Source organism: Myodes glareolus, chromosome 1 (assembly GCF_982192425.1).
Source record: "Myodes glareolus chromosome 1, mMyoGla1.1, whole genome shotgun sequence".
NCBI lineage: Eukaryota > Metazoa > Chordata > Mammalia > Rodentia > Cricetidae > Myodes > Myodes glareolus.
The window spans coordinates 104,243,435-104,258,941 of record NC_142026.1 but is presented as its reverse complement, the minus strand read 5'-3'; the positions used below and the strand labels follow the sequence as shown (position 1 = coordinate 104,258,941).

At 40.9% G+C, this 15,507-nt stretch overlaps 1 protein-coding gene across 4 annotated transcripts in view; it reads right to left on the bottom strand.

Annotated features, from left to right (window-relative positions):
• Positions 1–943: 943 nt before the first annotated feature.
• The window catches only part of Tpd52l1 (TPD52 like 1), a 101,441-nt gene continuing 86,877 nt past the window's right edge, over positions 944–15,507 (bottom strand). For 2 of the 4 annotated variants that reach the window (XM_048425403.3, XM_085689919.2), the window contains exons 4-8: positions 14,894–14,995; positions 11,415–11,429; positions 9,621–9,659; positions 6,779–6,839; positions 944–1,583 (exon numbers count right to left, since the gene is read on the bottom strand). In XM_048425403.3, the coding sequence (XP_048281360.1) occupies positions 1,455–1,583; positions 6,779–6,839; positions 9,621–9,659; positions 11,415–11,429; positions 14,894–14,995 (346 nt within the window). In that variant the 3' untranslated portion in view covers positions 944–1,454. The remainder of the gene's footprint in view (positions 1,584–6,778; positions 6,840–9,620; positions 9,660–11,414; positions 11,430–14,893; positions 14,996–15,507) is intronic. The other 2 variants (XM_048425404.3, XM_048425405.3) reach the window with 2 other exon arrangements.

Below are 15,507 nucleotides of genomic sequence, written 5' to 3'. Positions count from 1 at the left end.
ATAATGGGACTGTGGCTAAAATCTTAATAAAAACCACACTGGAGCTCAATAAGGAAAGATAACTATTGCATCCATCAGCAATGTCTACCAATATTGAAACATTTTTGCTTGTCCTTGGAGGAGTCTTGCTGCTTGCCCAGACTGGTCTTCTGACTAACAAGTCCTACAATTATGATTCAGAGTAAATAATTATTCTTGGGTTGAATTCAAGAAAAAATGATTTGGGTCACTGTTTTCCCTGGGCCTTGCATTTCTCCAGCTGTGGCACAATTCTCTGTGCCCTTGTGTTTGGAGAATGTCACTTTGTCCCACAGCCTGTGCTCTGGGTGAGTGACGGCTCCCGTGGATTGTGAGAGATGACTTGGGGACTCAGGATTTTCATGTATGTAGTCTTATAGCTTCCAAGTGGGGAGCAGTGATCTTCAGGGGAGACCACCAGCTGCTGCTGGTGGTGGGTATAACGAGTGTGTCCTGCTGGGAACGTGGGTCGGATACAGTATGAGTGTCCAGGTTCAAATCACAGTGAATTGTTTTAGTTAATAGGTCTATTTGGTTTATTTTACAAATGTGCCATAGATTATATCCCTGCTACCAAACAGCCAACAGGTTTCCATCGTGACAAGAAGAAGTTTACGGTGTTAAAGGAAACGGTGATCGCAGGGAGCTGGGTGTCTTTTCTTCCAGGTGAACAACTTGTAAATTGGAAATTCATCCTAACCCACCTTCTCCTGGGGTTCTCTTCTCAGATATTCTTACCTGAGTAGCGACTGTCTTAGGTGGATTGGAGGGAATTTGGGAGTCAGCATTCTTAGAAGACAATTGGTCTTATGATTTCTGTCTATCCCATTCCTCAGGGTAGAAGTGGATATAAAATTTCCCCTATGGAAGCATTGCCACCAACTTTAAGTCATCAGTAGCACTGACAAAATAATCAAAGTTCCAGTCATCATTGAAGTGGATTATTTTAATGACTTAAATAAATGTACATAGTTGGTGTAGGTGAGGGAGATCACAATCAGTTTGGTGACGTTTGTAGTGGCTTGGCTTACTGTGGGAGACAGTCTCAAAGAGTGCCACCTCTTGATCTTCAGACTTACAGCGCACAACTCAGTCCTCAAGGACATGCACATTATTATGGAGACCAAGCAAAAACCAAAGCTAAGAACTGTAGCTGCATGTATGGGAAATACACATTGAGTGCCACAGACAAGGATTATGACCAATTATGAACCTACTCCAGTTGGCCATTTTAAATGACGACACTTGTGAATACTGCGGTGTGATGGTCAAGTGATTCATCATCAACACCAATGCCAATGGAAATCATTTTATTAAACTTTTAGGAGAGGCCGTTTAAATAACAATATCAAAACTTGGTTTCCCAGTGGGATTTTGGTCTTCGAATCAGGAAATGAGCAAGCAGATTTGCCGCCTGCAGCCCAGACTGGCTGGACCTAGCACTGGAGCTCCTCATCCGGGGTTTGCCGCGGGCCTCCTGAAGCATTCTGGGAGCTGGCATGTGCTGTGGAGTTCAGGACCTCCTCGAAGCTGCCTCCACTGTGGTTTGTCCCGCCTACTTTCGTCTGAAATGGGCAGGTAGATTAAAATCCAGTTAGTTTTTCATTGTCATTTTTATATCTTTTTTTTCTTAGAATACCAAAGTTTAATTGCTTTCCAGTTCAGAGATAACTATTTTTCCTCAGAGGCACGTGAAGCAAGAGAAGTTTCCTTTACGGTCCAGAATGTCGTTCTTTTCAGTTCTAGGACAGGATTCCAAACTTGAATTTCATCTACATGTAAGATTCTAATCCCTGCAGGAATATACTGAGACCTATAGATGCGCATCATCTGTCTCTATTCATCTAGAGAATTGATTGAATCAAATTGAAATGGGATCTTCGATTGATTCTTCCAGTTTTAACAAATGTATAAATATCCTTGTATAATGTATACTTGGGTTTTCTATTTGAGACATAACTAGTGGCCAGCCCTAATTATTGAAAATGTCTCTCTTTTTGTGCATGTGTTTGTGGATACATGTTTGTATGCAGGTGTGCATGTACATATGTGTGTGTATGTATGTGGAGGTCACAGGGTAACCTCAGGTGTGTCCCCCCTTTTCTTCAGACAGCTTGTCCTGGAACTATCCTAGTAGGCCAGGCTGGCTGCCTAGCAAGCCCCAGGGATTCCCCCGATCGCCACCTTCCCAGAGTTATGAGTGCAAGTCTGTATCCCTACTCCTGAATTTTCAACGGGGGTTTTGAAGTTGAACTTTGGTCATAGCACCTGCAGGACATGAAGCACTTACCTCTCCAGACTACCCCTGCCCCCACCATTGTGGGGTTTGATTTCTTGTTGTTTCGTTTTATACTAAGCACTAGGGATTTCATACCTTTCTAGACTAATTCCTGAGAATATGTATGATGGGTCGCTTTGGTGTCCTTGTTTACTGACTCACTAAAAACAAAGAGGTCAGCCTACCTCTTAAATATGTGCTTAAGTACTTTGAATGATGAGTCATTAGAAGCTCTTCAGATCCGTGTTTTATATTCCAAAATATTTAACCTGAACACTCACAGTGGGCTTTCCTTAACCATCCACAATGTGTAAAAACATCAGGGAAAAGGAGAGTAGAGAACAGAATATGCTGTTGCTATTGCTGGACTAATGTCTGTACCCACTGTCACCAAAGTAATGCAGACATGCGCTCTGGGACAGTGTCCATGCTGCCTGGCCCGCCCTTTAAACCCTAACTGGATAGGGCTAGACAGATGGCTTAGTGATTAGGAGCACTGTTGCTCTTGCAAAGGACCCTACTTTGGATCCCAGCACCCATATGACAGCTTGCAACCGTCAGACTTCAGTTCCGAGGGATCTGAAACCCTCTTCCGACCAACATGAGCACCAGGCATACGTGTGGTACACAGAAATACACATGGGCAAAGCACACATATAAAAGAAAATAAATCTAAACGGAAATTTATAAGAAACGTAACCAGGGTTTAAAAGCAGTTAATTCATTAATAGTTCCATAATTCAACTGTCATAAAAAAAAGTTTTTGCATTTTAAATTCAGTTATTAAACTGACTTTTCTACATTGTTTAGATCAGAAATTAAATTATTTATTTCTACATTGCTTAGACCAGGAATTTGTTTGATTGTTTGTTTATTTGTTTTCCCCCAGAGTATTCCTATGTATCCCAGACTAGCCTATAAAACTACATAGGCCAAGCTGACCTCGAACTCCTAATTCCTGCTGCCTTAGCTGGTATTGCAGGCATGTGCTACCATACCTAACCAGGAGAACAATTGCTGTAAAAGGCCAGAACGCAAATATTTCATCCTTCAGAACCACATCATCTTGAGCACCAACACTTAAATGAACTATGGCAAAAAGCAGCCACAAATAGTGCTGCACAGACAAACGAGTGTGGGATGAATAGGCTGCACGCTGGACACTGAATCTCAGGCAACTGACATTGCATATATCACAAAATAATATTTTGATATTTTCAAGCAAGTATATATGCCCAACCGTTTTTAGCTTATATGTAATGCAAAAATAGGTGACCAGCTGTCTCAGGGGCCTTACTTTATGGACCTCTGCACAGAGTGTCAAGCCCCAAACCTGTGATCTTAACCCTGGGCATGGGAGGAAGTCGGGTAGACAATGATGCTCACAGCTGTGTGATTTCCACTGTGCCGTTTCTTTCCTCTGAGAAACACACAGGATCGATTCAGTGTCGTCTACTGTGTGAAGAGTTTCAGTTCCTTTGGGATTTTAAAAATTCAAATTCTCATGGGGTGAGACTAAAGCACATACCGTTAGTCCCAGCAGAAGAAAGTGGATCTCTGAGTTAGAGGCCAGGCTGGTCTACATAGTGAGTTCAGGACAGCCAGGGCCACATAGTAACACTGCGTCTTGAAAAGCAAAAGCCTAAACAAACAAAAGCCTTTCTACTTCTCTCCAGCTTCTGTCTAATGGCAGAACTCCCACAGCCTTGTGTCAGGTGAGCTCTAGTTACTGCTTTTCCTCTTGGACTTTTCCTGATGTAGTTTCTTGTTTTCTCAGATCAAAATAGTAAGATAAAGAGGGGCTTTGTAGAATAGCAAGCGGGATGTGAAGAGTTCCTAACTGCGCGTGTTTAGTGTCCGACCACGGCACACAATATTTTTACACCTACGAATTTATCACTTTGTCCCTGGAATTAGAGTCATTCTTCACAGACAATTCCATTTGAACTGCACAGCCGCACTCCTAATCTCTTCGGATAACTGTCTAGGAGAACACAAAGCATGAAAAAGCAACACATGATCAGCATCTCAGGTTTTGAATGTGGATTCAGACTATGGGGTAGTCATCAGAGAGTAGGTGCACTAACCTACAGTCTGTGATATGGAGGAAGGGTGGGCGGCAGGACACTGGTGTTTATGATGAATCAGAACAAGGCTAAATACACAAAATGTGCTTGCGTAGGTGCCGGCTCTGCATCTATCTGTTTGGATGGAATAGCAAGGAGGCTGGTTAGCTGTTCAGGAAACACTAAACAAGGTACCTTCCAGTAACACGTACCAGCATGTTGGCAGGACTAAATTCTATCTGATCATGATGAACTAGAAAATCTTCCATGGACTGTCACACTGTTCACTGAACTGGATATCAGAGGAGGAAAACTGGCTTGGAACAGTGCCCTGCAGTCTGAGTCAGATTGCTTGAGGGCATGGCATCACTTCACACAACATTTTTTTTTTTCATAGACCATAAATGTGACCCTGAGTTCCTGTCAGAGGCTTAAAAACCAAGCTTAAAGTTGAGCTTGTCCTTGTGTTTGGAAATGAAACGCGAAAATATCTATTCTTCCTCACTGAGCTAGTCCCTCGAGAGAAAACAGCCTCAAGGCCCATAAGTGGAGAAACTTAGGAGATTTAGAACCCAAAAGCAAACTGCAAAAAGTAAACAATAGAAAAAAAGACTTTAGTACATCTATTATTTGGTCTGAGCGGCAGGGAGTAGAGAAGTTTCTGTTGATGAAGTGGGAGACTTCATGCGCCATTTGATAGTTAGCTGCTCTCCATCGCCTGGGTGGGCGAAGTGAACTGGACCTGGGCTGGGAGATAGCAGGTGTGTGGGCTGTGAGATGTTAAAGCAGTGCCCGGAGACTGATGGGCTGCGCGGTCATGAGCCTGTCTAAAGGAGGGGATTAGTTACATGCCGTCTGTCTCCCTGAGGAGAAGACAGCCGGAGGCTGCGACTGTGACCACACTTACACGGGAACCATGAGCTTCCTTCCCCATTTTCTAAAAGCAAAGGAAAATAGGCCGTTCTTTATTCGGCTTTGGCTTCTGCATAGTTCCTTCTTCTAAAGGAACCTAAAAAAGTACAACTTCTCCTACATCAGAACTCCTCCAACAGGAAATAGAACCTATAGTCGTGAGCTGATGTAAGGTTGAAATCCAAGTATTGAGAAATTGACTTGGGATTTTTGAGCCTTTTATTTTGATACAAGATGTTCTAGCAACAGATATGGGTACAATATAGTATGTTACTTTACAGGACAATTTTATGACTCTTACTAATCCTTAAACACACTCACATACACACACACACACACACAGAGGGAGGAGGGGAGGGGAAGGGAGAGAAAGAGAGGAAGAGAGGGGAGGGGACGGGAGGAGAGGGGAGAGGAGGGGAGGGAAAGAGAGGAGAGGAGAGAAAAGAAGTCCATGGAGACAGAGTAAACACTGAATGACAATTTCATTCTGGAGCCTTCAAAACCTGATCACGGGCCTTGAAAGTAACTTGGTGAAAGACTCCACTTTGTGGGGAGATCCTTCAGGTTCAAATCATTGAAAGCACTGGGGGCCTGTTTCAGACTAGCTTACACCATGGCAGATACTACCATGTAGTACATGTGGGACCGGCACGGTGAGGGTCTGGAAGCAGCTAGATTTTACCATTTCAATCTCAGTAATAGCAAATATAGGAATAGGCTGCACACATGATAGTAATTATACCAAGAGGTAAGGACATTCTTATTTATGTGGCATCTTCCAAAAATAATTGATTTTCAATGCATTCTCCTATTTTACATGTATGCCTTTAAAACCCAGACTAGTTTTGATTTTGATATTTTCCCCCTCTGTAGACTAACATCTGTAGTTAGACAATTCATGAAACTTTAACACCTACCATGGAATGGGCATAATTTCGGTGATTTCCCAGGGATCAAATGCATTACTAGAAAACAATGTATTCTGTGACACTGTTTAATTTTCCCACTGTGATGGCCGTACTGTATTGTGGTCAGGATACAAACTTAGTGAATAAGTCTGGGAGGTTGATAATAGTAGACAGCATCATGACGCACGGCAGCCAATTTGATTTTGCTAATTAATGTCCAAACCAGAAGATCTGTGAGCTATTATAGAAACTTCATTCATTTTCTATCCATAATCCTCTTACATACAATCCTTTTACAATCCTCTTTTGGGGAGGATACTGTTATGAAATTGAGTGGTGAATGAAAGTCAACTCACTTTCATGAACAACTTATCCCTGTGTGGTTTATCATCAAGGCTAAGGATGCAGGAATACTCTTCAGTGCTGATTATATCCATAGGTCTCTATGGGAATAAAGGCTTGTCTTCATGCATGGCTACCTTCTTAGACTGGTAGAATGATGACGGCCCTTCCTTGCCTTCAGCACTAACGGCAGTTAATGACTAAGCTGTCCTCATGACATGGACCCAATCTCACACAGTTCACTTCATCTGTACCTTGAGGCTTGTGACAGTTGTCTCAACCCTCTCCTCAAATGATTTGAAAGTAGGAGAATTCCTAAAATAAAAAAAGAGAGGTCAGCTCCAAAGACCTTGTGTCTTAGCAACCATGATGTTCGGTTTTCAGTTCTTGTTTGTAAATTAGCACTTCTGCACCAGTGCTGGCTGTCAGCTTGCCACCTATACCAACTCTGTTTTAAAACACATTTTGTTTCTGCTCAGGTATGTCCAGACAGAGAGATACAGAATACGTCTAAGTAAAATGGTCAGCACATGGCAGTGATCCAACTACAATAATTCCATAATCCTCCATTAGTCGTTTTCTCTGAGCCAATGGACTGATGGCTAATTTAACATCTTGTTCATTGTTTTCTACCACAACAGGTCCCCTTTCTAACTCAGTTTCTCTGTCTGTTTGTAGTGAAAGATCCATTTAAGGGTCACGCATGAGTATTCCTATTTGAAAATTTAAGGTTAGTTATTTCAGCACATTTGAGACAAAACACACAAGAAATAGCTCAAGGCAAAAAAAAATTCCTTTCTGTGCCTTAAAAAAAATAATGACGTTGAGAAGTTCTAGAAAGTGGTAATTCTGGAAGTTGATGTTCTCATTATTGTACATAGGCTGCCCCCAATGGCTCCTTAATGTTTCTTTGTTAGCTATACATGTTAGTTTTCCACCTTCTTAGGAGGTGGAGCCTTCTTACCTCATTGGAGCTTTATTAATGACTCAAACATTGTGTTGTATTTTCTGTCTACCAACCTTGAAGTCATTTGGTGCTTTCTTTGTTAGATTTGACCACAATTAATATTACTGCATTACAAGTGATATCAGTAAATCCAATTAAAGAAATAGAAGCTAAAGTGAAAGATGTATCTTAAATCTGGCATGTCACATTTCAGTAACAATTGCCATTGTTTTCAAGTCAAATATTTCAATTAAGTTTTATCATATTTGATAAACTACTTATTCTTTCTTGAGTACAGAGGATAATAAAATAAGAGGAATGGCCTACAGAATCTGCATAAGGGAGTGTGACTATAAAATGTGGGTTTGGTTGTATGGTGTAGGATGGCCATGGCTCTAGGCAGCTAATGTGTAAAATGTATTCTCCAGGTCTTTGCCTTTGTGGAGGATTGTTCCTGCAACTTCCACAGTCCCTGTGGCTAGAACTGTACTCTATTCACACTGAAGGGCACAACTTCGGTCTTGCACATGAACCAACCATTAGTCAAATCCCTATAAGTAAGCCTTCGTAATACCTGTGTGTCTTGGTGAAATTATATTTGTAGGACGCAAAATTATATATGGTGGCACTTCATTTTCTCTTCCACCCTTATTTGGCTGAGCCTGCCCACATGAAATCCATCAGTTATGTAGACATACCATGAGTAGTCAGGTAAGATGGGTGGTTTGTGGATATATGTTAGATTAGTAAACTTAATTTCCTTCCAAAGTTCACTTCAGGAAGTTGATGAGATTGTCTTTGACCTACAGACCACAAGATGGATTTCTGGTTCACAGACTGAAACTTTGCTCATTTTGTTCAAGTCTTCTTTGGACACCCAGATTTAAACTTGGTCAGTCAAGGTGCTAAAAGTCTTGGGTTGCACTACTCAGTCTGGGTTTCTTATGAGGGTTGGTAACAATTCCTCTGAAGATGAACAAAGCAATCTTATTTCTACCAAATACAGAAAACCAAACTTTGTGCTTAAATTTCCCAACCAACTAATTGAGCAAATATCCCCAGTGTAGAAGAGACTTCATCAGACAGAAAAGAATAAACATACCTCTAATTAAATTACAGTAGAATGCATGCTGGAGATCAGGGAGAACGGTTTAATCAAACTTAATTACATCATGTACAACTATAAACTTTTGGTACTGCAAATGACCCTAGGAGGTATTTGGTTCCAGTAATCTCATACTATTTAAAGTAACTGAGTGCCCTCTGCAATTACTCTAAATCATAATGTATACCAGGAAGCAGAAGAGAGCCATAGCTCTGACTGACTGAAGTGTGGGAAGGTTCCAGAGGTTCCATGTGCTCCTTATCCCACACTGACAGCAGCCCAGGCTGCTGGAGCACCCCCAGGAGAACCATGGGAAAAACAGCAAATCTGATTATAACCAGTTATTTTCAACACAGTGCAACTGATATCAAGGAAATGGCTTTACTGTGGCTGTAACATTGGCCTTTGGCAGAACTGTGCTACAGATGAACTGCCTCTTCTCATTTCCATTACAAATATCCATACCTCCGGGGATTTTTTTTTTAATCTTACTGTATCAGTAAGTCATACAACCTTGAATTTGGATGTTTATGTCACCAGGAATCCATCCAGGATTGTAGTGGTCTGTCATTGTTAAACTTTCAACAAACAACTCATCTCAAAATCTTAATGATATCTTCTCTTTTTTCTCCCATTCTCTCTTTTTTCCCCTCCTAGGTTTGCATTTAATTATTCAAAGGTGTTTAGAATGTTTCAGGTCTTATGTTAGTGCTTTAAATATATTGCTTCACTTTGGCCTCATAGATCCATGCAAGGCAGCTCTTAGTTCTTTATAATATATAGTTAAAAAAAATGGAGATTGCAATAGGTGAAGTTTTTATCTCTGATCTCAGGAAGGATTGGATTTCAGGTCTTGTGTCTGCCAAAAACTCAAGCCCACAGCAAGTGGCCACCTTCCCTCCTGAAGACAGTCAGAAAGCAAGCGTGAAGTATAGCATGACTTCAGCTAAATCTTTTCTTATAAAATGATAAGGGGAAGGAACTCATGTAAAATAAGAAATGCTTCACATACATTAATAGGACGTGAATATTTTGTGCACATTACCTCATGGCAGGCATACTTATGGAATGGCGAATGGAGTACCTTCGGGACAAAGCACATTAAAGGGAGGGGGGAAAAGAAGACAGCACAGTTTAAGTTTGTGGGAAAACTCTGACTTGACAGTTCTAAAACAGCAATTTCAAATATCCGATGTAACCCCGCCCACCCAACCAAGATGGCACTTGTTTTCCTTGGGCATAAGCAACCGCAATCAGTTTCCAAGGGCATGAGAAAGAATATGTGAGCCATGTTGAAAGCCCCTGCTCTTCTCAGGGGCCTCGCAGGACATCTAGAAAGTGTGGTATCCCCGAGTCCATCCCACTTTCTTCTCACACCGGGGAAGAGTGAGAACCGCACCCAGGAAGGAGGCCAGGCAGGCAGATGCTAATATTCCATTGTACGGAAACTGGCCAGAGGAATGCAGGTGGTTAGGAAAAGGCACCCTAGGAAGCACAGGCTAGGCTAACACTGTTCATCCACACACACCAGCTGGAAGAAGAGAGTTCTACATCCATTCTGGACTAACTGTCAGGAACAACTGGTACAAATACAAACATGCCTGAGAATTTTAGGAGATTGATCCTCTTAATCCTAGAGCAGACGGCTCACCATTCCCCTCCTCACTGCCTGGTATTGTCTGTGGAGTTTTGTCCAGAACTGGAGTGAGGCAAGTGAGAGGAAGCAAGCTGGGCTCCATTGTCCTGGATTAGGGCTTGCTCTCCTGCCACATTTTAAACATAGATCCTGAGTGGCCGGCTACCTAGAATGGTGTTTCGCAACCTGTGGGTCGTGACCTCTACGGTTGGAGCAACCCTTTCATAGGGGTCACCTAGGGCCATTGGAAAATACAGATACTTACATTATGATTCATAACAGTATCAAAATTACAGTTATGAAGCAGCAATGAAGAAAATTTTATGGTTGGGGTTCACTGCAATATGAGGAACTGTATTTAAAGGGTTATGAGGAAGATCTGGAAGCTACCAGGTTTTTAATCAAATCTGTCACACATTCCAGAAACTATCAACTAAAGCCATCAGGAAGGGCAGCCTTTTACTGAAATATCAGAAAGGCAAAGTCATTCAGGCAGTAGTTGTAGCCTCCCAGAGACTATATAGAGAAATCACATTTAAAACATCACTACAGGGAATCCAGTATTGCCAGTCTGCTCATCTCATTAAATACAATCTGAGGCGGGAGTGGATTAAGTTCATATTAAGATTCTAGAAAAAAATAAGGCTTAAGTTGAAGTCCTCAGAGGAAGCCACTAACTTCTTAAAGTAAGTATTTCCAGGAATTTCCCCCCCTGCAACTTCAAAGTATGGAAACTGAAGTCAAAAAAATTCAGAGAAAAGTGATAGAAGGGAAATAGTTCTGTTTCAAGGTCTGCAAGTTTTCTTTAAAAAACAAAAAATAAAATAAAACTAAAAACAAAATAAAAGTCTTAACAATTTCCACCGTTTTTTTTTTTAACCTCTTCGAATTCTAAGGGCTCTGTAAGTGTTGGAAGAAATTTTCCTGACAGAAGAGATTTAGTTCTAGGAGATTGCTTAACAAATGAAACCGGTGGGAAAAATTCATGAGTGATATGAATGTGTGGTTAAATGAACTCCAAGGGATTAGTTCGCTGTGTGACTGGCATCTTTCTTGTTCTGCGCATGCTCCAGAAAATGGTCTTGTTTTTCTGGTTGTGATACAGTGCGAAGGATGCTGAGAGCCATGGGTAGAAGGGAAGAGCATGCAAGGAGACAGCTGCAGACCTCACACAGCCGCACAGACTCAACATCGTGTGCTTACCCAATAGAGTGAGACCTGAAGCCCGGCAGCATGGGAGAGAAGATCAGGGTTGAGTTAGCACAGAATGCACAGACATGACCCCCCTGGGACTTTTGTTCCTTTGCAAGAAAGAAAGGTCTACGCAACTTCATTCACTGTTCTTTTGAGTACACAGTCTGCCTTCCCTGTGTGTGCTGAGGGGGAAAGTGTTCCAGGACCCCCATGGATATGGAAATACTAGGATGCTTAAGTTCTTGCATAGAATGCCTTAGTATTTGCATATAGCTTCTAGCCTTACTACGTTGATACCTAACACAGGGTAAAAACCATATGACATTTGTTATGCCTTGTTACTTAGAGAATCTTAGCACAAAAATCTGCACCTGTTCAATAAAGATGAATGAAGAAATATTTTCAACCCATGGAGTCAGGTGCATAAACAATGGCTGATAGTACTGATTTCTAAATGTGCCTTAAAGATTTTTGTCCACCACTCTAAAAAATTTTTGCATCTAGTTGTTTTTCCCACAGCGATATATTGATGGCAAGCCTCCATTATATGCTTCCTCCAAACATTTGGTCCCCAGTGAATCACCGTCTGAACAAATTCACTGGGAAATTCTGAGAAGATGCCAGTTTGTTAGTATAAAAACCATCCCAACAGTTTAGACTTCCTCAGTGTGTGTCTTTACTCCATGGGTGTGACTTTAACACATGGGTGAGGCAAGCGCTACTAACACTATTTGCAGATGGAGAAAAAGACTGGACATGGTTATAGATTTGGTCCTGGAACACAGAGAAGAATTTTATAGACAATAGCACACTTTAAACCAATGGAAAGTTTAAGGTAAAATACCTGTGCTAAAATTTTAACATTTCCTGCTAACATTTTATAAATTGGCACATTGGTTTGAACATAATGTAAAAAGAAAATTTTAGAATTCAAGTGTATTAACCTGGTGGAAGTTTAAAATAGCATATACTTAATACTCATTTTAGTAAAATTTAAAAATAAAGCCTTTGTAATACTTGATTAAAAAAAACTAGAAGTACATCTCTGTCTTTTTCCAACTTAATAAAAATGTTCAGAACTGAATTTGAGTCTCTAGAAACGTGTACTACATTTTCCAGAATTTTTAGCTACCGTTTGTTTGTCTGAAGCAATGAGGCTTGATTCTCAGACCTCATGAATACTACGCAGTTGCTTTACTACTCACGTAAATTTAGCGTAGCAACATCAGTCATTTCACAATGAAAACTATGACTCTCTCTATGAAGTTATAATCAGTGGACAGCCTGGAATTTTGGGGAAATGAGTTATACACCACGCTAAAACAAAGCACTTTAAAACAAGAGGAAAGGCCATTGACAGGAGGGTATCACTCTTACCACAATTTGGACAGAAGTAGACCAACACACTACCTATATTCTATAGCCTTTGTTTCTCACTAGAGAAACACAAAAGGCCTTTATAAGACCCAATGGGTCCCCATCACAGATGCATGCTGCTTTCCTTCGGGTAAGGACCACCTTGAGTTGGCCATATAATAAAGGGTAAAGTAGCACTTGAATGTATAGCACATCCATAGTTCTATAACACCCCAGTAGCATTGCTACTTGGTTTCCCCTTGCTTGTTCTGTGATTGGATGGAACCCAAGGGCCCCCTTGTGTATGCAAAGTAAATCATCTGCTACTTAGTTACAATCTTAGCCCCATGTTCCTCTCATCTACCAGGTAAAGACCATCCAGGTAAGGATGAGATCACTTGCATCCTGATGCAATCATTTTCCCAGATTCTAAACACGCTCTTAAAGAGGTGCAATCAAGGAACACACATTTTTTTTAAATGCTCCAGAGATGTTTATATGGACTCATAAAGATGGAGGAAAGGTATTTGGCCATGTTGTACAAGGTCAAGTGTTCAAGAAAAAGTTGTCAACTGCCTATGTAGAGGACAAACTTTACAAACATGTCAAAATATATTCTCCCATATATAATGGGAGGAAGGGTCTTTCCTGTGTAAGAATGCTAGTCATGACTGCAAACCTTACCTGTAATAAGATTAGCAATAACTAATAACACAAAATCACATGCTGTCTCTGAAGGCTTTCAGTGTCCTTTGATAATGTGATATTAATAAAAAGGAGAATAAAGCAATGCAGAGTATTCATGTACGAATCAAATTAATTCTATATGCATGAATGCCTAGGTAAAATGGTTCATGAATATGAGGCATAATCCACCAACTTTTGATGTAAGAAACTAAATACAAAGATATGAATATTTATGACTAGGTATCAAAGCTTCAGAGAAATAAGTTTCAGAAATCTATGACATAAATGTCCACATAGATTTTGAAAAGGAGAAACTTAAAACTTGCCAACTTAAAAAAAATATTATCTTGGTTACTATGAGAAAAATAAAATCGATTTCTAAAGAAAGATCTCCTAAACCACATCAGCAAAATTCAAAATAAATTGGCAGGCATTTAAACAATACAAATATGGCAGCAGTGACTATGGGAAACATTTCTCTCACATATAATATTAAAAAAAATCCCACACAACATCATTTTCCCTGTTTCTGTAGGAAGGATGTTAGGCTTAATTCAAAGTCTTTCTCCATGTTGTACCTAGTCTCTGTAAACTATTGACAACCGTAATGTGGAGGGTACTTAAAAGTTTTACTGATGCTGTATACTGTACAATAATTCAGTTATTAAAAATGAAGGTATATAAGTTGTTAATATATGTCAATATACTGGTAAAGAAAAGAAAGAAAACTACCAGAAGTATGAGCCAAATAGTATCATTTTAAAATATAAAATATACCAGATGGTTGGACACAAAAATGTAACCTAGAATAATTTATCAGAGCAGATTCCATTGAATATTTTCCAATATCATTTAAATTAAGATATGTGATGCTTAATATTCATTGTCAACTGGTTAGATTTATAATCACCATGGAAACATCTCTCTGCATGTTTCTAGATGGGCTTGACTGAGGAGGGAAGACTCACTAGCCCATGGGCTGGGGTCCAGACCTAAAAGGAGAGGGCCAGCATTCCCCTCTCTCCTTCCTGACTAGGGGTACAAGGTGACCAGCTGCCTCAAACTCTTGTAGCCATGACTTCCTGGCCAGGATGGGCTATACCCTCAAATTATGGAACAGAATGAATCCTTCCTGAAGTTGTTTTTGTCAGAGCACAGAGACAAGTTGGCTACTAAAACCAGTCAGGTTCTTTGTATCCTGGACTATTCTAAAACCCCTCCTCATTCCCTCTAACTTCTGATTTCATGGGTAGAAAGGGTAAGACTGGTGCCAGGCTTCTAAACTGACCTTCAGACAGAAATATCACAATATCCAACACGAAAATTTATCTCTGTCACCAGTCAATGATATTTTTACCCATTAAGGCAAGAAAGAACATCCCACCAATCCACAATGCCTTTGGCAAGGCTCCTGTTGTTGTTTTGTTTTAAATACCCTGACTTACCTCATATCTCCAAACTTCTTGCTGATGGCGGTTCCCACATTACTGAAGGCTGCTGTGGCCTTCTGCCCTGCATGGCTCAAGGTCTCATGTGTTTTCTTGTACCTAGAAACAGAAGAAAACCATGGGCCATGTCAAAGCACAGTCCACGAATGGAGTCACTGTAGGGAAATTCTGGGTGCCTGAGAACTCCACGCAAACGAGACAAGACTCTTGTGACCTCAGTTTCTTCAAAACACAGAACTGTTCTTGGAATGCGTTTTCGTGTTCTTCCCAGGTGTGGTGGAGAGGAGTGAGTTTGCTTCAGCTGGTGCTAGTCTCTACAGGAAACATGTTTTGGCCCCGTGTGACTTATCCTTGTGATTGAACACCCACTCCTGTGATCCGTCTTAGCCTTCCAAGTATAAACTGTCTGATGCTCTGAATAAAGTTGGCTGTTGCATGGGGCTTTAGTCTGCCTCATTTTCAGACCTGGCTCCCCCAGGTTCGTGCTGCCCACTAGAGGGCAGGCAGGGAGTGACGAAACAGAATAGAAAGACAAGGGGAATCCAGGGGATGTGAGATGTGGAAGGAGCCCCTCATTCTTGAGTCTGGCTGAGGTTTCCTGCCGGCTGGGA